At 46.5% G+C, this 23,203-nt stretch overlaps 1 protein-coding gene across 1 annotated transcript in view; it reads left to right on the top strand.

The window, feature by feature from the left end:
- The window catches only part of CASQ2 (calsequestrin 2), a 63,505-nt gene extending 44,043 nt beyond the window's left edge, over positions 1-19,462 (top strand). The window contains exons 8-11 of the mRNA XM_014848251.3: positions 4,275-4,329; positions 14,951-15,051; positions 16,982-17,056; positions 18,039-19,462. Coding sequence (XP_014703737.1) covers positions 4,275-4,329; positions 14,951-15,051; positions 16,982-17,056; positions 18,039-18,251 — 444 coding nt within the window. The 3' untranslated portion in view covers positions 18,252-19,462. The remainder of the gene's footprint in view (positions 1-4,274; positions 4,330-14,950; positions 15,052-16,981; positions 17,057-18,038) is intronic.
- Positions 19,463-23,203: the final 3,741 nt, after the last annotated feature.

Here is a 23,203-nt window from a genome sequence, read left to right as displayed (position 1 = left end):
TTCAGAAAGACACTTTGCTGTCTAGCTTCATTGGAACTTACTCTCTGCTTTCTTTTCACTTAATGAATAAGATAAGTTACAGCTTTCGCAATAATATAAAATAACAGTGATGGCTCATATTTTCCATAATATTATATATTCAGTTGTTTTCTAATTGGGAAGGGTTGTGTATTGAATTTAACCGGGTAGAGGAAAGTGGACTGCTTTCCTGCTTTGCAGCATCCCACCATGGAATACCCTCAGAGCCTCTCCAGAAGCCTGGGCAGCCCTCATCTGAGTCTCCATTTATAGACGGAAGCCAGGACAAGCCCTCCAGGGTCATCTTCACACCCTGAAAAGAGAGAAGCAGAAATCAATCTGTCCAAAGGGTGTCTGGGAGCCACTGCCTGTACTCCGACCCATCACGCATGCCCACCTGGGAGGGCATTGCTCCAAGGAGCAGCATCTCCATGGGTCACCTGGCCACAGCAACTTACACCACACGTGTTGACCAATTCATGAACTTAGAAGTCTTTATCTGCAGCACCCACCTCCCCAGACATTGCAAAATATTTCAATAAGATGGGAAAACTGGGTAGGGCTAAAGCAGCCATTGACCTTCTTCTCTCCCCAGTTTTGCAGGTTTTTAAAGTAGAAAATCATAGAAAACACATAATTTATTATTACTAGAGAGATTGGTGCCTAGTAATATTTGCTGTGTGTAAATCGGATATTTATTTATTTACGATATTCAAAGAATGTCAAGATGGGGCAGGGCGGTTCAGACCTACTGCTAACCTGTCCTTCTCCTTGGAGACTTCCCCTTCCCACCGGCTCTCCATCCTGACAAGTGGTCAGCAGGAGTCCTGGGCAAAAGCCCACAGGGGTGGGAGTCAGCAATTCCTTCTAAAAGAATCCTCCCTCTATTGCAATAGCAATGCAATTGCAAGAGGGACCCTGAGACCTCCAGCTGAGCCCCTACCTCACTCCTTTGCACCTTAATTGGGGAATCTGCTAGCTTTAACTACATTTTTTTCTCTGCATCTCTTCATTCAACATGACAACAAACATTAACAGAGACTGGAAAGAAACAGAGCTAAATATGAGCACTGGTAATATATCTGGTTGGTGGGTCATTGATGTTGAGTTTCTTTTTGGTATCTCTAATATTTTCCAATTTTCTTCAAACGGTATATAAAATTTTTATCACCATACTCTTTCCTTTAAGTCAATAGACATTAAGAAGAACTTGTTACGTTGTGCTAGGCATGGAGGTTAAAAAAACGGACGCTACTGTGCTGTCCTTAGGAATGCAGGTTGAGGAGATGAAACAGTCTCAAAACATATGACAGTAGTCCAGTATGACATGCCAGGGGGACATACAAAGTGCTAGGGCATCTAGAGTAAGGTGTTCACCAAAGTAACTCCCAAATTTCCACTTCTTTTGGGGACCCAGGGCTCAGTCACTTTATGGAAAGGACCCTTATTAGCCTCTTTTAAATTAGTAAGAGTCACTGACCTGAGTTTGCAACATCTTCTGCAAACCCTGCAGGGAACAATAGACTCATGGAGCCCATCCTGCCACTGTTGGTGATATGAAGGAGGAAAATTTTTTCCTCTACTCTCTTAGTTCAGTTTTGGGGGCCTGCAAATTAAACTGACAAAAGACAGATCAGCAAGAGAAAAAAATCGTTTTAATTACTTATGCATAGGAGTTCACAAAGAAATGTGACTCAAAGTGGGGCTTATATGCCATCTAACTAGGGGATTGGAAGGGGCAGAGGGGCACTTCTGGGAGAACAAATTTAGAAGAGGAGGGAAAAAAGTCACAAGGAAAAACAAATGACTTTTTGGAAAGATAACGGGCCCTTAGAGGAACCGGTGGGAGATATGATCGTTTTGTGATAACGTCTGTCTGAGACGAGAAGGTTAGAGTTGCTCCTGAGTGGGGATTTATGACAACTGAGTTCCTTTGAGAGGCTCTGCTTTTAGGCAGATAAGGGATTTCAGGAATTCAAATGTGTTCAGCTCAAAATAGTTTTTATGCCACAGTGGCTTATTCTGGACCCTTCCGTCCTGAGTAGAGAATGCGCTTTGGGGCTGGACAGGACTGGCGTGAATCCCAGTTATGTCATGTACTAGCTCTGTGACCTTAGGTAAGTCATTTCAATTCTTTAAGGATTAAATAGGAATAAGACTTTCATTCGAGATTCATTTGAGACTGATACAAAGAGTGGCAAATGGCAGGTATTGTTGCCATTTTAATCATCGTCATTATTTTAAGACATCATCCCTTCCCTCAGAGATCTTGCCATCTGGCTGAGAAGGGAAGATTTGTGCACTTAAAAAGATGATTTCCAAGGCAATGGGATCTAAAGACCAAATGGGTGCTCTGGGCAGCAAGGCTGTGGGTGCAGAGAAAGCCCCGGGGTGGCCCCGATCTCCTCAGCTCTTCTTCACTGTGCACATTGGATCCTCAGCAAGCAACCCTGACTCACAGGCTTGCCGGTGGAGTCTTGCTCTGTGAGGTTATTACCCACAATACCTGGCTCCGAGCATGTGCCTGCTTCTTCACAGTTGTTCACTATAGGTTGACGTGCTGAAGCTTTGAGACCCACAAAGAGAGAGCCTCTTTGCTTGGTTACAGTGCTCCATCCAGGGACCATCTCAGGCCTGGGAAGTGACAGCCATATTATGAGCAGTCTCTTAGCAAACGAATATGGATTCTTAATTTTAAAACCAATTTCCAAACGCTTTCTAGAGGGGCACACAGAAATGAAGCCCGCTTCACAGAGTTAACACCACTCTCTTCCAACTGATGGCAGGAGGCAGAGACACGGGGCAGCCTAATGAGAACTGATCAGGATATTCTGTCTGGCGATAATAGCAAATGTAAAACAGTGAAACCTCAGACTTCCCTTCTGGTTGCTGTCGGATTTGTGTAATAAACCTCTGCACACACATATATCCGTAAAGTTCAATTCCCCAGAGAATCTGACCAAGGCACTGCCCACTCTCTTGTTTTTAATAATAATATTTTCCATTTAATCTCACTTAGAATTTTTGGAGGTTTTGTCCATTCCAAACTCAAAGAAAAAAATTAGCATTTAGATAGAATTGCACCAGCATTAAAATCAATTGAAATGAAAACGGGGATCATGGGAGGGTTGAGATGCCTGGAGTTTTTTTCTGCAGGATGATTCTGATATGACATTCAGGGTGCCACATGCAGGCCTCTCCCTGTGTCAGCGATAATCAGTATTCACTCAGATGTGTCCCCGGTGCCTCGTTCTCACACCTCTTTCTCTCCAAGTCTCCTGAGGATCGCATTTCTTATACAGAGGCCCCTCCAAGCTCTCGCTCTTCCTTCTGCGGGAATAATCAATGCACAGGAGACACAGGCATATGGGCCTTTCTGTTCAGGATGTAGAAACATGGAATGCTACTTGCTTGCCCGTGGATGTGAGATACTCTCCCTAGATTTTTTTGCCTCGTCCCAGTCTCCACGGCCATACCCACTTTTCACCGTCACACCCTCAACCTTCTCTCGCCCTAAATTCCGGACTTTCCCTGTAGCCTCCCACACACATATTCTGCTTCAGCAAGCTTTGGTTCCGGAGCAGAAAGGACCCCAAGGAAACAGCCTGGAGGTCACAGTCAACAAGCTGCCCCACCCCGACCTCACAGGTTCTGTTTCTTCAATAAGAGATGTCTTAACAGAGAAGCACAAGTGTCTATGATTCCTTTGTGAACAAAACAGACCCACATCCTAATTTGCCTCAAAGAGTCCGACCTGCTGCCTGTTTGGGGACAGTTTCAGGATCTGTCAACAGCATTCAGAAGTTTCCATAATCTGGTACATGGCTGATTATATTTGCTGGGGATGAATTCTTGAAGCACAGACTGACATCCGCATTCACTGAGCTGCGTTCAGTGCTTGTTGCCCTCAGAGTTCCTGACGAGCCAGACTCACATTCTTCCTCATTTTGCCTTTTACTGCTGCTCTCCTGGACCCACCAGACCACGGGAGTGAGGCCCATTCAGTGCTAATGTCTTGTGTGCAGTTGGTGTTTTCTTGTCTTGCAAACCCATTTATCAAACTCCACGCATGCCTGCCAGCTGCTCGTCAGTATTCCCTTCCTCAGCGTGCACCCTGCTCGGCCCCCCTGTGCCCCGGTGTCCCCCTTCACTCCCCCTCCACCCCCTCCCAGCCACCCATTTCCATGCCAGCCTCTGAGCCTGTCCCTGACTCGCTCCCACCTGGGAGTGTAACCTTTGATTCTTTTCTCCCACAGGAGGATGATTTGAATGGGATCCACATTGTGGCCTTTGCAGAGAGGAGTGACCCAGGTAGGAAACCCTGAATCTGTTCTTTTTCACCTTAAGTAAGAACTGACTTCTCACCTTTGTCGGCCCCCACCCTCCCTCTTCCCTACATGAACGGCACAATATTGGGCACCCCCTGGTGGTTGCCTGTGAGGCACGCATCCATTTTCACTTGTGCACGTAGCTGGGAGAAGAGGTGTGCATACATCAGAACCTTGTTCTGCTGAGCTGCCCAGCTGGGAAGAAGCAGTGAGCACTGAGGAGGGTACTGAAACATCGTAGCCTGACAGGCTGTGTGGGGTGTGTGTGTGTGCATGTGTGAACTTCTGTTCACATTAAAAGTTTCTTTACCAATTTTGTGATCGTCTATATAAAAAACAATCCTACCTTAAAATAATAATAAATGTACCGTTTGGTTTGTAAAATATTTTCTGTGCTTCGTAAACGTAATAGATAATATTCCCCCAAATAATGAGAACTGGGCAAAATAGGCAGCTTTTTTCTAGAGTGCAAAATGACCCCATAAATGGACGAGTAACGACGTTTTCTTTTGGAACTTGGACAACATTTTCCTGGTTTCACTCTTTTGAACATCACTAGAGAGTGAAGTGCAGGAAAAGTTAGTTTTGCAGGTGGTAAAATGCTGGGTCCCTTTGTCAGTGCTCTGTGAGATAAAAGGACCCCGAAGAGAAAGTGTACGTGGAGATTCTGAAGCGTGTTTTGGGAGACATGGAACAATCTAGAATGCAACCAGAAAAGGCAGGGAACTTCGTTTAGGATGGCTAAGCAGCCAGGCCTTGGGCTATGAGGTGCCTGTGCAGGGGTTCCAAAACCTGATTGTGCAGAGAACCATGAGTGCCAACACAACCTGGGGCTGACTGAAACAAGACCTTCAGGAACCTGTCATTCATGAGGCTGTGGCAGTTCTGATGCACCACTGGGTTTGGGAACCACTGCTCCAGCTAATGTAGAACTACATGGTATTTTCCAGGGATTTCAGCCTCTTGTATATTCATAGGGACAGACAAGGAAACAGAGGCTTGGAGAAGTTAAATGAACTGCCCAAGAGGGCACAATGAGGTAGTGGTAGGCCATGAAGAAGGGACAGATTGTCTTTCAACATAGCCGTGGTTCTTGCACATGCCTTGACACATAGTAGGTACTCAATAATACCTGTTGGGCAGATGGTTAGATATGCAGATGACTGGTCAAGACTGAGCCCCAACTCTTCACTATCAGACCAGCATTTGTTTTTATAATGCACTGTCAGCCTCCACAGAGTCTTCCAGACTGAACCCTAAATGTTTTTATCTTACTTTTTTTTCCCTTTGGTGAGGAAGATTGGCCCTGAGCTAACATCCATTGCCAATTCTCTCCTTTTGCTTGAGGAAGATTGCTGCTGAGCTAACATCTTCACCAATCTTCCTCTATTTTGCATGTGGGACACCACCACAGCATAGCTTGATGAGCAGTGTGCAGGTCTGTGCCTGGGATCCGAACCTGCGAACCCTGGGCCACTGAAGCAGAGCATGCGAATTTAAGTGCTACACCACTGGGCCAGTCCCCATAGAATTTTTTAAATTGAGATATAATCCACACACCATACCACATATTCACTCTTTTTAAAGGGTGCAATTCAGTGGCTTTTAGTATATTCACGAAGTAATGCAAATATCACCACTATCTAATTCTAGGACATTTTCATCACCTCAAAAGAAAATCCCATACCTGTTAGCAATCACATTTCCCTCTCCCCCAGCCCCTGGCAATCACTAACCTACTTCCTGTCTCAGTGGATTTGCCTATTCTGGACATTTCACATAAATGGAATCATGTAATGGGTGGCCTTATGTGCCTGGCGTCTTTCACTTAGCCTAATGTTCCCAAGGTTCACCCGTTATGTAGGATGTATCAGTACTTCACTCCTTTTTAGGGCCAAATAATATTCCATTGCATCAAAACCAAATTTGTGTTCCAAATTATCTGTTTCCTTCTCCCCTATTTTAATTAAAATTTCTGAATGTCCACTGATATCCCGGTTTTCCCATCATTGACTTGAAGAGTTGGAAAAACTCTTCAAGGATATCTAGTACTTATCCAAAAAAGTATGCTAGTGTAGTTCCAGCTTCTTTCCACAGATTTTGGCCACCCCTCTCTGCCCTTGGAGAAGAAAATATCAAAGAAAGCCCGTTGCTGAAGGTTTACAAGCTGTAGGCAAACAGAATCGGATCCCCGGTGCTGTGTGACAGAGATGAAATTGCCATCAGCAGCAGCCTGCTGGCCAGACTCCAGGGGGCTTCCTTCCCGCCCCACTTGCCCCCTTCCAGGATTGTGGGGAGGCCTGTCTGGCTCTCTGGAACAATGGAACAAAGAGGCCTCCGAGAGTTGCAGGAACCTGTTTGACCGAGATTGCTGCTGTCATGAATCAAGCTCCTGAAACTACTTCCACCTCCTCCCTTCGCAAATATCCCTGGGCTCCAGGCTGGGCCTTTCCCCAAAGGAGCCCAAGCTGTGGCTTGTTACTGGGAAGCTGGGAGAAATGCGCTGGGGGTGGGGGGTGGGGAGGAGGAGCTCAGAACATCTTTCCTGAGCCAGGGAGGGCCTGGCCTGCTCAGGGCTGGGAAAGGGAAAGGCATTTCTGTGAAAGTCCCTGACTCTGCGGCTAGTCAGTCATTACCCGCAGGTCACTGATGTGTAACCTGGGGCGGAGGGGCCTGGCTGCAGGACCAGGAATTCCATTCCTGCCCCGACAGCGGTTCCTCATATGCATGCCTTTGCTCTGCCAACAAGCTCTATCTACATGGCCTATTGCCCCAACCAAACCCCTACCCACTTGCCTACGGAAGAAGGTCCAGGAAAATAATACAGCTCTCCTCAGAGAGCTAACAGTCTTGAGGAACTGTGCTCTATGGAGATGATCTCATTGGGTCCCTAAAACCACTCTGCGATATTTGCATGATTATCATCATCCCAGGGTCAGATGAGAAAAGCGAGTCTTAGAGGTCAATTGACTTGCCCAATTAACTCACCGGGAGTTACCTAAGCCAAGATTCCAGTTTTAGCAGGCTTGCTTGACCTCTGAATTCACCATGATTATGATGAAGAAGATGATGATGATGACATTGTATGATTATGTGATGTAACAACCCCGTGTGGGAGGGACTAGTTTTAGTCCCATTTTACAACTGAGAAAGCTGAGGCCGAGAGAGGTTGACTTGCTGGGAAGCAGTGGAGCTAGAATGAAGCTGAGGACTGTCTGGCTTCCCAGCCCACGCCCTAACCACAAGGCTCTGCTGCGGACTTGTCCGCCCTCTGAGTTACTACCCCTGACGACATCCGAGTGATCGTTCAGGCTGCCCTCCTTCCTCTCTGCTGTCCTCCATCACCCGCTCCACCTCCAACATTTGAAGACCCAAAGAAGTTCTGGGTGCTCGAGATCATATGGTTAGAGGTGCAGCAGACACACGAGCCTAGATTTCTCAATGGCTCCACTGGGCACCATCCACCCAACCACACCATTCTCCCAGGCTGTCCCAGCCAGCTGCAGGCTCCGAGTGTGCACACTGCTGCTGCAGTGTAACGGGGGTGGGGCAGAAAAAGCAGGAGAAAGGAAGAGGGAGGTGAGAAGAGAATTGAACCCCCAGGAAGCTTGAGAGCCCAGTTAATGAAGAAAAGTCAAACTTCCTCCCCCCTGTCCACTGATGTTCCCAGATTTGGAATCTAAGGTTACACGCAGCAACAACAACAAATGTCTCTGTGTGACTGGGGTCCTCCAAGGACTCTTCTCCTGGCGGTTCTGATATTCCCAGCCTGGAGCTCGCATTCAAGGCTGGCAGACAGCGTCTGCTGTCTTCGCCCTGGAGCTGAATCCCTAGGTCTCTTCTGCAGCAAGCTCTCATGCGGCTGCCCACAGGCAGGCCTGGCCGGGAAGGACATTTCCGGCTCTCAGCTCTTGCCCGTGTCCTGGGTGCTGCTTGTCTTCCTCCTCCAGCCTCCTCTTGGGTCCCTGCGCTCGGAATGCCGCTGGAGCTGCGGTTTGACAGCTTTGAAAATGAACGACTCTCCCCTGTCGCCCCCAGATGTGTCTGCATCAGGCTGACATCTTCTTTATAACACTTGATGAAAGGTTCGCGAAGGGGCCTTTCTACATGAGCGCGTGCTGGATGGGTATCCTCAAAGGGCACCGGGAATATCAGCACTAACCAGCTGGAAATGCGAGGACAGGCTGCTGGCTGCGCGTGTGGAACTGCCTCGGGTTCCCCTGAAGTGTTTTTTGAGTCCAGTTGTCTCAAGTAAGAACCCTAACTGCTTATTTGAGCTTCCAAATTTAAATTTGGGTTATCACATTTAACATTTGGTTCTTCAGTGCTAAACGTTGTTCCAGGCACTTAACAAATATCAACACGTTTAATTTTCACAACAACCCTATTTGGTAGGTACTGTCACTATCATCTTCCTGATGTAAGGAAACAAAGGTGTGGAGAAGTTGAATAATGTCCCCAGGTCACGTGGCTCATAAACGGTGGCTGTCGGCCCCAAGCCTGGGCTCTGTGACCACCGCCTTGTGCTCTTCTCCATCACAAAGCTGTGTAGTTTGACTTTTTCACCAATTCTGGGCCCAAGGGCTAGGAGAAGACAGGGCAGAGAAGGAGGGCTGTGGTCAGGAGTGGCAGGGTGCTCAGTGTCTTGGGTGCCATCTCGGGACTGTGGGGCCCACACAACGTCCCCCTGTTCTAAGCGGATGCTCAGTGCCTCACTGAGAAAGGTGCATCACTCTTACAGGTGGCTGGGCCACTCTGCCGTGTCAGGGGGAGCTCCCAAACTTGTCTGTTCTGAGGCTCCCCAAAGGGCCCAAGTTCAAATGTCATGATGCAGTCCTTCAAGAATTCCCCGTTCACTGAATGGGCTGTGGCCTGAGGACAGACCAGGCCTTTCTGAGAGGGGACCTGAGGGCAGTTACCTGCCTTGCACACCTTGGTGTCCCAGCACCTGGCCCTGGGCCTGATATGTTGCGGGCACTCAGAATATATCTGCTTGATGACAAATGAATCCTTCCCACAACAAAGGATGAGAGCCATGAAAAAACTTAAAGTGAATAAAATGGGGTAGTGGAAGGGGGGAGAAAGAAAGAGAAAATCCTCCTGTCTCTTCTGCAGGTGCCTCTTGTGCTAACCATAGCATCAGTATTATCACCAAGCCCCTGAGGTAATGTGGCGCTGTTCTCGGCATTTTCAGGCCAGGAAACGGAAGTCTCAAGAGAGGTTAAGTGACCTGTGGCCAGACTCGGGCCCTCTCCAGAAAGCTTCCAAGCTGTGTGATGCCCGCCCCACCTACTTACCTGTGTCGCCTGCAGGACCCCACACTAACAGCCCGGCTCCCCAAGCCTGGGCCTTTCTCTAGGAGCGGGACCCTGCGTCCCATAACTCCATGTGGTCTGGCATCAGGGAGGGTCCTTTCAGTGTCTTTATGGAATGAGCACGGCCAGCTCCCTGAGGAGCCGGGTCACAAGGCCGGGGCCTGGGCAGGGTAGGCTACGTGCCGTGGGCCTGTTCCCCCTGGGCCGTTGCTTGGTCTGAGACCCACAAGTCTCTGCCAGACAGAGCCCTGGCTCCTGAACTGGCTGCGACCAGCCTGGAACTGGTCCCCCAGGGCTTGGTGCAGCCTCATTCCCACCAGGCCCTCCCTGCATAGGAAGGAGGAGAGCATAATCACCGGCTTCCCCTCCCACAGCGATGGGATTCCCAGAGGCCTCTTGCTTTCCGTGGGAAACCTGGCTCAGCATGAGCCCTCAGCCCCAGGTCATGGGATCTCAGGGTCCAAGCCCTGTGGAGGGAAGGAGTCCCAGTTCTCACAGTGCCAGGTCCCTCTTCTTTATTTAGGTTGATCTCTGAGACTCCAGTCGCACTCAGGGACATCGCTGGGTGAACCAACCAAACAGGTTGTGGCGGTGGGGAGGATGTGGCTCAGCAGCATGGTTGGAAGGAAAGGAAGGGACGCCTCAACTGCTCCAGGAGAAGGCAGTTCGGCCCCCCAGCGCCAGGCTGCACCCACCTGTCTCCTGGTGTCCCGGGCCTTGCTTCACTCATGTTGAAGCTTTCACGCATGGCTGGGGCCTCTCAAGCACTAACTTGAGGAAGGAAGATGGCAGCAGCTTTGGTAGGAGTGCCGAGACCTCAGAAGGAAAATGGGTTGGAGAAATAGCTCTACAGAGGCCTGAGTTAGAATCCTGGCTCTTCCACTTGTTGGCATGTGATGCTGGACAGGTCACCTACTTTTCCTGTGTCTCAATTCCATCCTCTTTAAGATGGAGATGATAAAATCTCCCTCACCTCCATCAGGACTAGATGTAAAGATTAAACGCAAAAATACTCAGTACCCAGTAACTGCTGAATAAGTACTCATAAAATAAAGGTTGGGGACATGATTACAGACTTCCTGCATGTAAAGAACAATGTCCATGTCCATAAAGGAAGAAGTTGGCAAACGGACTTCTTATGAAAAAGGAGATTTCAGCTAGATGCAAAAAAAAGACTGTTGGCTGTCAGGATTATCAACTCTGTAGTGAGCCTTAGGGAGGTCACAGGGTCTCAGCTGTGGAAATATTCAAGAGAAAAGATGGACAAATGTTCTAGGTGGGGCTTTTCACCTGCCTGGATATTTGGAATGTTTGGGATTCTCTTCTGGCTTTGGGAATGGGCTTCTCTAATAACCACGGAGAATAGTCCTCTAGTTTCTATGGCTAATAACTGCCAGCCTACAAATCTCTGAACAATATTTCTTCATTTTTCTTTAACTAATTATGGGCTATTCCTTCTGAAAGATACATGGCCACAATCTTAAGATGCCTTTAAGCTCAGTGCATCGCTGATAAAGGAAATATTCATTTCAAACTCATTCATTCCTTCATTCATGCAATTCCAGATGTGGACTAGTCTTGTGCTTAACGCTGAATTACAAAAGTGAACTGTGGCTTCCTACACCTGCCTTCCTGGTCAAAGAAGGAGGGTCCACAGTGCATGAGTCCGTTTTCCAGAACACCTGCCAGTTTTAAAAAGAAACAGAAGCTCTCCCTAAGAGGAAATGGAACTTGTAACTTACAATTTTAGCAACTGCATACATGCAAGACCAGTGTAGCTGCCTTAATTCAGCTTTCCCAGATGAACGAGAATCCATTCCAACAGGTCTGCTTCAAGGCTGGGGAATAAAGTGGGGAGAACAGATGGGGCTTGTGAGGAATATTCAAGTTAGCTCAATGACTTTCAAACAAGGGAATTAAACCTTGCTCTAACCGATACATTGAGGCAGGTTCTTCTCAGTGTCACACCAGTTGGCACAGCCACTCCTGAAACCTTCAGCCACTAAATCAGTAACGGGCCAGAAGGAGCCAGCCCGTGACATACTATCTCCTGGCGTAACTTCCTGCGAGCATGTCTTCTTTACCACATGGAGCCAAGATTGTATCTAACCCACCCCTTGTGCCAGATCATTGCACTTGATACATACGCATGGAATGAACAGACGAATGGGGCCAGGTTCCTGGTTTTCAGGCAGAATAACGTCAGATCATCTAGGAAGAATAATGGGTAAACCTTACTGTGTATCAAGTACCATCTCAGTGCTTTAGAAATACTAACCATTTAACTCACAGCCATTCTATGAGGTAGGCACTGTTGTTACCATCATCCCCACTTTACAGATGAGAAGCCAAGACTTTAAATAACTCTTCCTAAGTCACACTCTAAACAGCAGAACCAGGATTTGGACCAAGGTCATTTGGCCCCAGTTTCTGTGTATTTAGGCATCATGCTGGGCTGCCTCCCTGAAGAACCGGCTCTGTTCTGTTCTTGAAAAGATCCAGGGACACAGAAGGATTATGCCCATCACAGAATTCATCATCCTGAGAGTCAAAATCTGTCCTTGAATCTCGATGAAGCTTCTCTGGCTTTAACGTTAACCTCATCTATTAATTTATTCTGTGCATGTTTTGAGCTTTCCTTGTTCTTCCATAAACAAAAAAACCTTTTGTATTCTTAAAAATAGGCATTAAGCCACAATTTTGACTTCTCTTGTATATGTAAAAACTCCAGTCTGTTTGATTTTTCTTACAGAACCCAATTTTTATTCCTCAGTCTTATTCTCTTTATCTCTAAACTCGCTCTAGAATGTAGACTAGAAAAGATTCCTGTACGTACTTTTCTTGTTATAAATCCCGTCGGAAAGCAACGGGGCTGTCTCATGTGTTCGACTTGTGGTTCTGATGGCAGATCTTATCCCTCTACAACACCCCGGCTGGGACAGTTCCTCCCTACCCTTTGGGTGAGCGGGTCTTTTGCACCTCAAGTTTACTTTCTACTTGAATTTGGGTCGGTGTTACTGAATTTCATCCTCTTTGTGAATTTGTGATTTGTCAAAGTCGCTTTTAAATTTGATTCTCATCTTCCAGAGTACTGGCAACCTCTCCTCATTTATCATATCCCTTTCTTCTCAGCTGCTCAAAGTAGTCACTGAAGGAGTTTTGGAAGAATTCCCCCTTGTGGTGTGTCTAGGATGATACATAAACCCCCAGATAACCCAGGTGGCACCATAGTTCCCTATCCCGTGACACGGCAACATGCCCAGAGGAGGGGCATCCATAGTGTCCAGATAGCAGCAGCCGAGGGCACTCTGGAGGGCCTTGACCTTCTGAGTCACACCTACAGGCAGCAGGAGTAGTATTGCCCAAGCCCAACTCTACCCCAACTCAACCCCACAACTCTAAAGCACATGGCCCTGTTGATCTCAGGTGTCTGTGATACAATCTAATTTGCGATATAATTCAAAGCATAGATGGAAAAATCACCCAGCGGACTGCATCTCTGCAGGAAGGGGCTGTAGGGCCTGAAGACCCTCTTCTCCACTAGCAATAGCTGGGCTTTCCAGGTAACAAGGCCCGAGGGGGCCGCGTGTGAATCTTCTGAGTTAGCAACATTTAAAGCGAGTACACCCACTCAAAGCACTGCTAATAGTATGCATTTGTCTGGAATGGATTAGAGATGAGGAGGTGCAGAGAAAAACCTTTGCTAAGAGGCTTCAAATAGCTGAACAAAGGCTTGAGTGCCTGAAGAGAGGAGGGGCTTGCTAAACAGAGGCCACAGAAAGAGGCTCACATTGGCTGGGCCCACCCTCCCGACTCTGCAAAGAAAGGGCAGTAGCCATACTGAATTCCTAAGCAGTCGGTGAGTTTCTTGTATGGAAGGTAAACAATTCAGGCCACAAATTCAGCTATGCAAGAAATATAACTTTATTTTCTAGAGCTGAACTGAAATTTTACCAGTGGATGGTAGAAACTGGGTCTGACAATTAATGGACCCCGCACTCTTACTCCACCATCCCTAGGGGTCCATTGTCTTGTGGTTTCCTGGGCATAGACAATGGAGTGCACATCTGGTCAAGGTCATCATCGTTGTCACCTATCCACTCTGGCATCTGCAGAGAAGTCTGTCATTCTGTCTGGCCTCTAGTCCTTGTTCCAAGCAGGTCGCCATTGGTCTCCCCATTCCAGCTGCAGGACTTCTTCAGATCTGCCTGCCCTCTCAGCGGCGTCCGTGGTCCTCAGAACCACAGAGAACTCGGCGGGACCGCCTGACAATTTTTCTGCCCTAGTGATCCTGCCCTAGGGGGTTTTCCAGGAGATTCTGGAGTCTTTCCATTTTCCTGAGCTTCATTCTGAAACGAGGCATGGGTCCCCCATGCTCTGGGATTCTCTGAAGCTGGGGAGTTTTTGTGTGTGGACACATAGGCTTGCATCCGTGCACACGCACGCGTACACAAACACACACAGGCACAGAGCTTAGTTCCAGAGACTCTTCAGAATCTAAACTCTTTGTTTCTGGTGGGGAGTGGGGTGGGGATGCTGAGGCTTTAGGGTATGCTGTCTCTTACTAAACATTCTTTCAAAATTCTTGTTTATGGCATAAATTTTATTCTCCTAGTCCTTAAAGGCTTAGGCTTTTAAAGCTAAAAAAAATGTTCTTGAAGCTCGCAAGGCTTGTCTCTGTTTTTCTCATGAATCATCCCTCCCCTGGGGGCAATGAATGCTGCTGACTGAATAGGGGGAGGGCAGAGCAAACGAGGAAATGAGGAGGGAGGGAGGGAAACCCCATTAACCATCTCAAAGCTATGAAACCAACTGTAAATCAGAAGCTCACTCAGTTTGAAGATTTTAGGAATTCCAGGTTGTAGAAAACTAAGGGTCCAAGCTTCAATGTTCTTGGTCCACAGAACTCTGAGATGATTGAGAAATTTCAAGAGATGGCACAGAGCTCTGAGAACCAGACAGGAGTCCCTCTGTTCTGGGATTGCGCCTTCTGACTCAAGGCTGCCCAGTTTTCACATGCAGACTAGTAAATGGAGCTTGGCTTTCAGTTAAGAACCAGCCACTTCCTATGAACTTTGAATTTTTCTTTATTCAAATTTTTATTGTTTCCTTTGAATATGCTGCTTTGTAGCTGGAGTTCTCATCTGACTCGTTTTGTAGAATAATCCCGTAATTGAGGGTATGCACCAAATGGCCTAAGAAACCCTCATGGAAAAACCACACTCTGCTCTCCATGTTAGAAGCTGTGTATGTGCCAGGGTTACTCAACCTTCTTGCATCCTACTTCAGATGGCTACGAGTTCCTGGAGATCCTGAAACAGGTTGCCCGGGACAATACCGACAACCCTGACCTGAGCATCGTATGGATTGACCCGGATGACTTTCCTTTGGTGAGTGGCTTGGACCAGGGCACCATCCTTGGTCACCTTCACAGTCTCATGTTTAGGTTTGGCGTGAGATCCTGAAGCATGAAGGAGGATGTGCACTTGCAGAAACACAGTGGCTACCCCCATCCAGTGTAGGAGATCTCGGCCACAGGGGCAACACTGAATTGCAGGCCTGGTGCCGACACTGACATGGTTAGACTTATCGTCCTCACTCCCTGGAGACCAGGAACCCCTTTGAGGGGCCCACTCAAGCGAGCTGGGTGAAATTCTTCTGCCAGCAGCTCCATAGCTGCTCCTCATCCCACTACTACACTGGCTAGAACCTCTTTCATGTTCTGGGTAAGGACCACCATTCTGAGGCAACCTGAGTTACTAAGTGATAAAAACCAGACATGAACATTTTGTGTAGAGTTAAGAACTTCGTGGAGAGAAGGAGCAACCTCTTGGAGGGCAGAGACTCTCTCTTGTTCATCGCGTTCTCCCAGGTCCTGGCATAGTATCTAGCACATGTTGAATGTGCAAGAACCTCAAAGTCCAAACTCTTGCTAGTGTCAGTGATCAATGGCCAGAAAGCTTTGATTGTGCTAAGTATTAAAGAGAATAAACAGAATTTGTACAATACCTGGGCCCAGTGGTAATGATAATGAATGCAGCTAATATACTCTACTGCATGCCTGGAACTGTAGGAAGTTCTTTACATGCATTGTCCCATCTCATCCTCTCAACAACCCTATGAAGCAGGTTCTATTATAACCCCTGTCTTACAGGTGAAAAGAATGGCAGCTGGAGAGTTTAAAGTTAGTAAGTGGTGGATGTGATATTCCCACTCGGGTCTATGTGACATCAAGGCTTTGTCTATTAGTCAGTAGACTTTAGATTGAGCTAACTGCTGGTAATCAGTACAAATTGAGTTATCATTAGGTTATAAATGATAACTCTATCTTCTTCCAGGAATTATCATTTGTTGCCTAGGTCACTACTGATCATACCATGATTCAATAGACAAAATTTAGGGGTTTTAGTGAACTCAAGGGTCCTGAAACCCAATCCTACATGCAGGGTGAGTGAATCAAAGGCAGAGATTTCCATGACCCCTGAGGCCAATGTCGTAATTCTGGGTAACAATAACAAAGTTTGGCCTTAAGACCCTATATACAGTAGTGTTTAGTTAGCCTCTGTCTGGTTATATTTCTGATTTATCTGGACTGTTTTGTTATGCAAGCTTGCAGATGGTCTGCAATTCTCCTGACCTGTTCTATATGATTGCCTTGGTTTTTGCAAAGGAGACTGTTCTGATTTCCAGGTTCCTGACTATCCCCAGTCTCCATCAGGCCATATATTTGCTTGGGAGAATTTCTACCACTGAACATCTCCATTTTCTTAGCCCTGTGGCCCCTTACTCCTTTAGTCCTTCCCAAGTCAGAGATTAGTCCACAGGGAGCCCAAGCCTGGCTGAGTGAAGAAGCCGTCTTCTTCCTTGTATGCCAGTGTATGGCACATCGCTGCTTTCCCAGCCGTCTCATGTAGCAGAGTGGTGCAAGGTAAGGGATTTTTAAATTGGACGTTGAAGGAGAGGTAGAGGGAAATGGCTCTTTCACCACACATAAACTATAAAAGAGCCACAAGTAATTTGGGAATCAACTTTGGACCATCTCTGTAATATTCTTCCTTACAGCTGGAGAAGCTTTCATAGCACCTGTTTTCATAGTTAGTGTTATGACATCTTTTTTTTTTTTTTTTAGTGCTTATTTAAAGTGTTTGAGGGCTGGGGCCAAGTCTTCAATTTGTTCAGTGTCCACAGCTGTTTTGGAAACCTTTAACCAATGGTGACCTAATTACTCTGATGGGATGGCAGGTGGGTCCAGCCACAAAAAGTGGCTTTAACAGGGAGTGCCTTCTGCCTGCTGTCTCATTTTAATTTTTGTTGCTACAGCTTGTTGCCTATTGGGAAAAGACTTTCAAGATTGACCTATTCAAGCCACAGATTGGGGTGGTGAATGTGACAGATGTGAGTACACCCCATGAAAGCTTTCTCAGGCACCCTCAGCCTGCCCTGTTTGCTGCCATGCAGCCCACACTGTGAGATTGAGGCAGCCAGCCCCTCGGGAAATGAGCAGGACCCTTCATCCTGCCCGAGCTCAGGAAACATGCCAGTGTGGCCCAATCCTAGTCTCTGAGCCAAGTCCAACCTATGGTTTCATGGCTTTCTTCCATGGGTATATTTCCTTGCTTATGGGGCCACCCCAACCTGGTTCATTGACTATTTGGAACTTTTCACCCAATTAAACACTCCTGTTATTTTACCCCAAAGCCCAACAAGAAAGTCTCTTTACACAAGGGAACCCACACCTGGAGTTGCCATTGCACAGGTGATGGGGCAACTGTGACCCGGAAGCCCATGCAGGCAATCACCATTGTGTGGAAATATATATATGAAGTTTCTGGTAGGATAGCCATGAAACTACCACCAATGGCTCCCTCAGGGAACGGGACTAGAGATGGGTCAGAGCAGTGGGAAATACTTTTGCTTTTTTACCTTATATCCTACTGTTCTGTTTTAAAATGTTTTAACTTGAAAAAACTTTAAAAATCACTATTATTATTATTATTATTAATTATTATTGTTGTTATAAATTTAAGAAGTAGTTTACAAAATAAATGTAGAATCCTCCAGGTGATTCAACGTCTACCAACAGGGTAAAAGAGCATTGTTAACTGGCTATATATACACACACACACACACTCACAATGGAATATGTGTATATACATATACACACACACACACAATGGAATATACATTTTCTTTTATGCTGCACAAACAGGCTACTCTACATACCATTCTGCAGGTAGGGATTTCCTTTTAACAATGTGCACACATTCCTATTAACTGTAAGTAACCTGGGGCCCACTCAGCACAGCTACTCAGCACCCTCTGGTCTGGCTCCTCCTTCATGAATTCATTCATTCGCTCATTCTGTCCCTCATTGCAGGCTGACAGTGTCTGGATGGAGATTCCAGATGATGATGACCTGCCCACAGCTGAGGAGCTGGAAGACTGGATTGAGGATGTGCTTTCTGGGAAGATAAACACTGAAGATGATGACAATGAAGATGAAGATGATGACGATGATGATGACAATGATGATGATGATGATAATTCTGATGAAGAAGATAATGATGACAGTGATGATGATGATGAATAGCCCCAACTCCAAATGATTTTGTTGAAAACAAAATCACAGATACCCACTACCTTATAGACAGCACAAGGTGGCAGCAGGCAGCCTTGGCCCACGCCCAGCCAGCTCCTTTCCCTTTTCCAACCTCTCTTTTCCCACTCCCTTCTCATCAGGAGATGTGCAGTTCAGCAAATGCCTTTCTAAATCCTGCAATTCCACTCAGCAAAGACAAGTGGGGGGAATTATTCCCATGTTGACTGTCTTGATTGTCATGAAACAGCTCTTGTTCTTTGCCGGACCATCAGCGGTCATGGCAGTGTGGTATCTGGCAGTCTGGGGAGAAAACGCCCCTAACGCCTCTACTCAAGTTTACTTGTTGTCTTTGACCATGACCGTAACAGAATTGACAGCTTGCTAACTCACTAGCATGGAGTGACCTTATAATCAGAGCCCAGGGAAGACACACAATCAATCCATTTAGCCCCCAAGCCTAGAACATCAGTTAGGATCCCTCCTTTAGATAAGAGGCTCTCTCTTAGGGAAGGCTCAGCCTTAGAAACAAGTTTATAAATCTGCTTCTTTTGGCTCTATTAAATGTATCATTTTAAGTGTAGGTCAGACTATTATGAACTCAGATCTAAGCCTTGGATGGCTACTGAGAGGCCTTGAAACACATGTGTACAGATGTCACCATCATTTGTAGTACATTAGGATACTGGGATGGGAGCTTGATCTGCTCTCTGAACTTCCCTCTTGGTGACAAGTCTTGCATATACATGGGGGTGGAGGGAACTGGAAGGATTAAAGGTTTTTAATTATTTCTGATGGCTTCATGTCTCTGATTGTGTCAGCTGGTGTCCCGGCCTGAACCGGGATCTGGACACCCCTTCTCTGTCGCTGCTAGCGAGCCTTCCCATTTAGAGGAAAGGTTGGTTTACGCAGAGGTCAGTTAACTCTCCATTCATCAGCACTCCCACAGTTGAGCAGGACAACAGTAATGAGTGTTCGTAATGATGCCTGAGGCACTGAAGACATCCCCAAGTGCCTTTCAAACTATTTAAAAGTTATTTTGTGCTCGGCAGTTTTAGTGTTAAGTGTGCATTATAACGTTCTAATTTATTTTCTCCATCTTTTAACACGTGTAAGACATTGCAAATTCCTTGAAAATAGGGCAGTCCTTTTGTGGAGTAGTAGCTAACTAACGCTGTCATTAAAGTCCTGTTTTGAAAATATGAGACTATCTTGAAAATCCTCTCTTGACTTTTCTCATGCTGCTCGTTCTCTCTCGGCTCCCATTCTACCTCTCTGTTCCTGCTCCGTTTTCCTTTCTGGCCTCTCTTCCTCAGCCTGCCCTTTAGCTGTTAGTGTTTCACAGTCTCTCTCAACTCTAACATTCTTCCAAGGTGCCATTACCCAGGCTCATCAGCTACCACCTAGGTGCTAATGACCTCCAAGACTGGGTCTCTAACCTTCACCACTTTCTTTAGTTTTATACTCACTCATTCAGCTGCTTCTGGACATCCTGGTTTGGGTGTTGCACAAGCACTTCAAACAACATAACAAAACCCAAACTATTACCTTCTCCCATAAACTCTCCTCCTCTTCTTCATGGAGTCCCAGTTTGGATGAGTAATATCACCATCTATCCAATGGCCTGGGTGACCCAAGGAGGCCCCTTTCCTCTCTGCTCCCATGGCATTTGGTGTATACCCCGAATCATTGCACTTATTTAAATTGTAACACATATTTGCACGGCTGTCCTTTCACTAAATTGTAGGCTCCTCAGAGACAAGGAATTTATTTATCTTTATATCCTCAGGACCTCGCACTTTGCTCAGCACAAAGTAGATAATCATTTATTGCATTGATGGGTGAATAATTGATTAATCAGCACTGTTGGACAATGATGCTTATAAGACCTCCTCATTTTTATTTCTCCCCCTTACGAAACAAGGCAGACACTTCCCAAGCTAGGCTACGTTGCCATCCAGTCAGGCCCAACCACACCTCAAAAAAGCTCTCTGGGCGGTAAATTTTCAAAGCGATCTTTGAAGCTAGCCTTTCACACAGTCAAGGAATGTGCTCTGTCATGAAAGTGGTCTATTTCCCAGCCCTGGAAAATCCCCTTGTTCTCAGAGGCTGGGTAATATGCAGTTTAAATCATGTCACGGTGCTCCTGGACTAGAAGCACTGAGTGTTCAGCTAGTCTTATCCGTAAGCAGCAGTGCTGTTTGGTTATTGGTCTAAAACTTTGTAAGCTGATATTTATTGAATGTTTGGTACGTGCCTGGAGCACTATGCTATGTGCTTCACATGTATTATCTCACTGAAGCCTTACACAGGTCTTATGAGATGGGTCTTGTTATTATCCCAATTTTACAGACGAGGAAACTAAGGCACAGGAAACTCAAGTAATTTTCCCAGAGTCACACAAACACTTTAAAGGAGTGTAAATGGAACCTCGTTTCTACACTTAAAGCAAGGATTTAAACTGAGTTGAATTCCTTAAGTTAAACAATCAAAGAATTCCATTTCTTTTCCTCAGACGATGTCTGGCGATGGACTCAAGTGAATTTCCCATGATGCTTTTTCACTGCTTAAGCCAAGATGCTTTTTCACCTTTCATTCTGGAGCCCATAATTTTAAACAGTATTGGAAATGTAGGCTAACTACAACTGCAAGATATGGCCATCCAGTTATGGAAAAAATCATGGTCTTATCAAGAATGCACCATCATTTTCAATGTATTTCTTTAGAATATCATCTCAACTTGAAATGAGTTTGTCTTTTCTGTAACAAGGTTGTGCAAGGTTGTGTATTGTCCAGGCCCTAGTTTGTATCACTTAGAACCAGAAAGAGGTTATTATCTGATAGCTTTTGATCAACAATCTCCAATACATGCAGATATCTACATCCCCCTAAGTGCTGATGGGTCTGCAGCTCTGTCCTTGAATTTCTCACTCTCACCAGCGCTGCTCGACTCTGCTCAGTGAGCCTGCAAATCATACTCACGCTTATTTTAGAAAACACAGACACCTGTCACCAGCCCAGACCTCCTAATACACCATCTCCAGAGCTGAGGCCTGACCATCTGCATTTTAAAAAGAGTCACTGAGGACTGACATGAGCCGGGGTTGGGAACCACCCCTCTTCCCACTCCTCTGGGTGGTCTCATCCAGCCTGTGGCTTCCGATGCCATCTGTCTCCAGCCAGGCCTCTCCTGAGAGCCAGGCCCCTCGCTCCAATTCTCTCCCCTGGACAGCTTCGTCTGGATGTCCCATAGGCACCTCATATGAACCTAGCTGTAGGGCTTTAAAAGGGTGCCCTTAAAAAGTAGCCCTCTTTTCCTGACTGAGATTTGAACCAACTGAGAAATTAGTCCAAAGTCAGCAGTGCAAAATATTGCCATTATTATGTAAAAGCAGTAATTTGGAGACTAGAGATTAGCGTGGGCTTCCCAGTTTCCTGCCTCCAAGTGCAGGCCACCCAGGAAATCAGAAGAGCAGAGATGACCAGGCCATTGCCCCTCAGTGGGTAAGGATGGAGAGGAAACAGAAAAGGACTGGATCCCCTCCCCCCACACACTAACTTCACCCTAAGAATTTCACCCTAAGAAACATGGACAATGGCTGTTGACCACTAATCAGGTAACAGCTCCATCTCAGGACAGGGCGAAGGACTGGGCAAGAAGCCAGCAGCATTTAGGAAAAGGTCCTTCTTCACAGAAGCAGAGGAGTGCGGAAGAAGCATCTGCCTCTGACAGTGTTCAAGCCAGAAATCTTAGAGCCATTTCGTTGTCCCCACTCCCACATCTAACAGGGAGCAAGTCCTGTCCTCTTCTCTTCACCCACTCCTACTGCGTAACTGAGGCTTTACAACCTCTCAGCCCTGTTACCGCAAGGTTCCGACTGCTCTCCTGTCTCCAATCCAGCCTGGACACTGCAGTCAAGTGATCTTCCTCAAATGAAAACCTGATCACATCACACACAAGCTTAAAATGCTTCAGTGGCTCTGTATTCCTGATAGGTGTTAAAAAAAAGTTTTGTTTTTAAAGACCAAGAGGCCAAAGAGCAAGCTATGAATGGAAAGGTTTTGACTGCCAAATGTTGAGTTTAGGCTCTGGACTGTGAGTTCAGGGAGGAGAAACGGGGCGGATCTTGTAAACCACAAGCCCTCGAAGTGTCTCTCCTCTGTAGGAGGAAAGCAAAGCCCGAGCAGTGCTGATGCTGGCGGTGTCTGGGCTCACTGGACCAGCTGGGGTGATTCCCGCTGCATACATGGAGCCTCCATCTTGGAATTATGGCATCCAAATGCCTCATTTGGGACTATGGCACCCAGTTGTTATTTTAGTGGAAGTCAAGACAGCACCACTGGCAATGAGCTAGGAGGCTAGGGGGTCAGGTCTTGCTTTGTCATGGGGTCAAAGCCAACTTCCTTTGCAGGATGCTGGAGGTCTATGTGAGCAGTCTCTCATCAGCCTCAACTCTCAGTGTGCCTCCCAACCACCTGCTCCTTCTATTGTCAGAACCTGAAGCTGGAGAAGCTGACTGGCTGCTTAATACCTCCAAGCTTTGGCTCATGCTGTTCCAGCTACTGGAATGCCTGTCCTTCCCCATCTGTGCCTGCCTGGAAAACTCCCAGCTATCTTATTTTAAGGAAAGGTAAGATACACTCTATGACCCTTTTCCAGTCATGCCTCAGGCAAATTGGCCGCCTCCTCTGCTGAGCCCTCACCGTACCCCATGCAGAGTTCTCTTACAGAACCTGCAATTTATTATACTTTTAGGTGTATGTCTTCCTCCTCCTGTTAGTCTGAAAGCAACCTTAGGGAAAAGACTTTGGCTGATTCTGTTCTATCCTCAGTGCCTAAGTTCTGATAGGTACTTAATAAATCTTGTTTGACTAAATACTCTCTGAGCCCTATGCAAAGCTAATTTAACAGCTATTAGTACCATTAAGAATGTGCTAGTGATTAT

Source organism: Equus asinus, chromosome 16, assembly GCF_041296235.1.
Source record: "Equus asinus isolate D_3611 breed Donkey chromosome 16, EquAss-T2T_v2, whole genome shotgun sequence".
In the NCBI taxonomy this organism is placed as follows: domain Eukaryota; kingdom Metazoa; phylum Chordata; class Mammalia; order Perissodactyla; family Equidae; genus Equus; species Equus asinus.
Note: the sequence above shows the minus strand (reverse complement) of the source record. Positions and strands in the feature narration are given on the sequence as shown.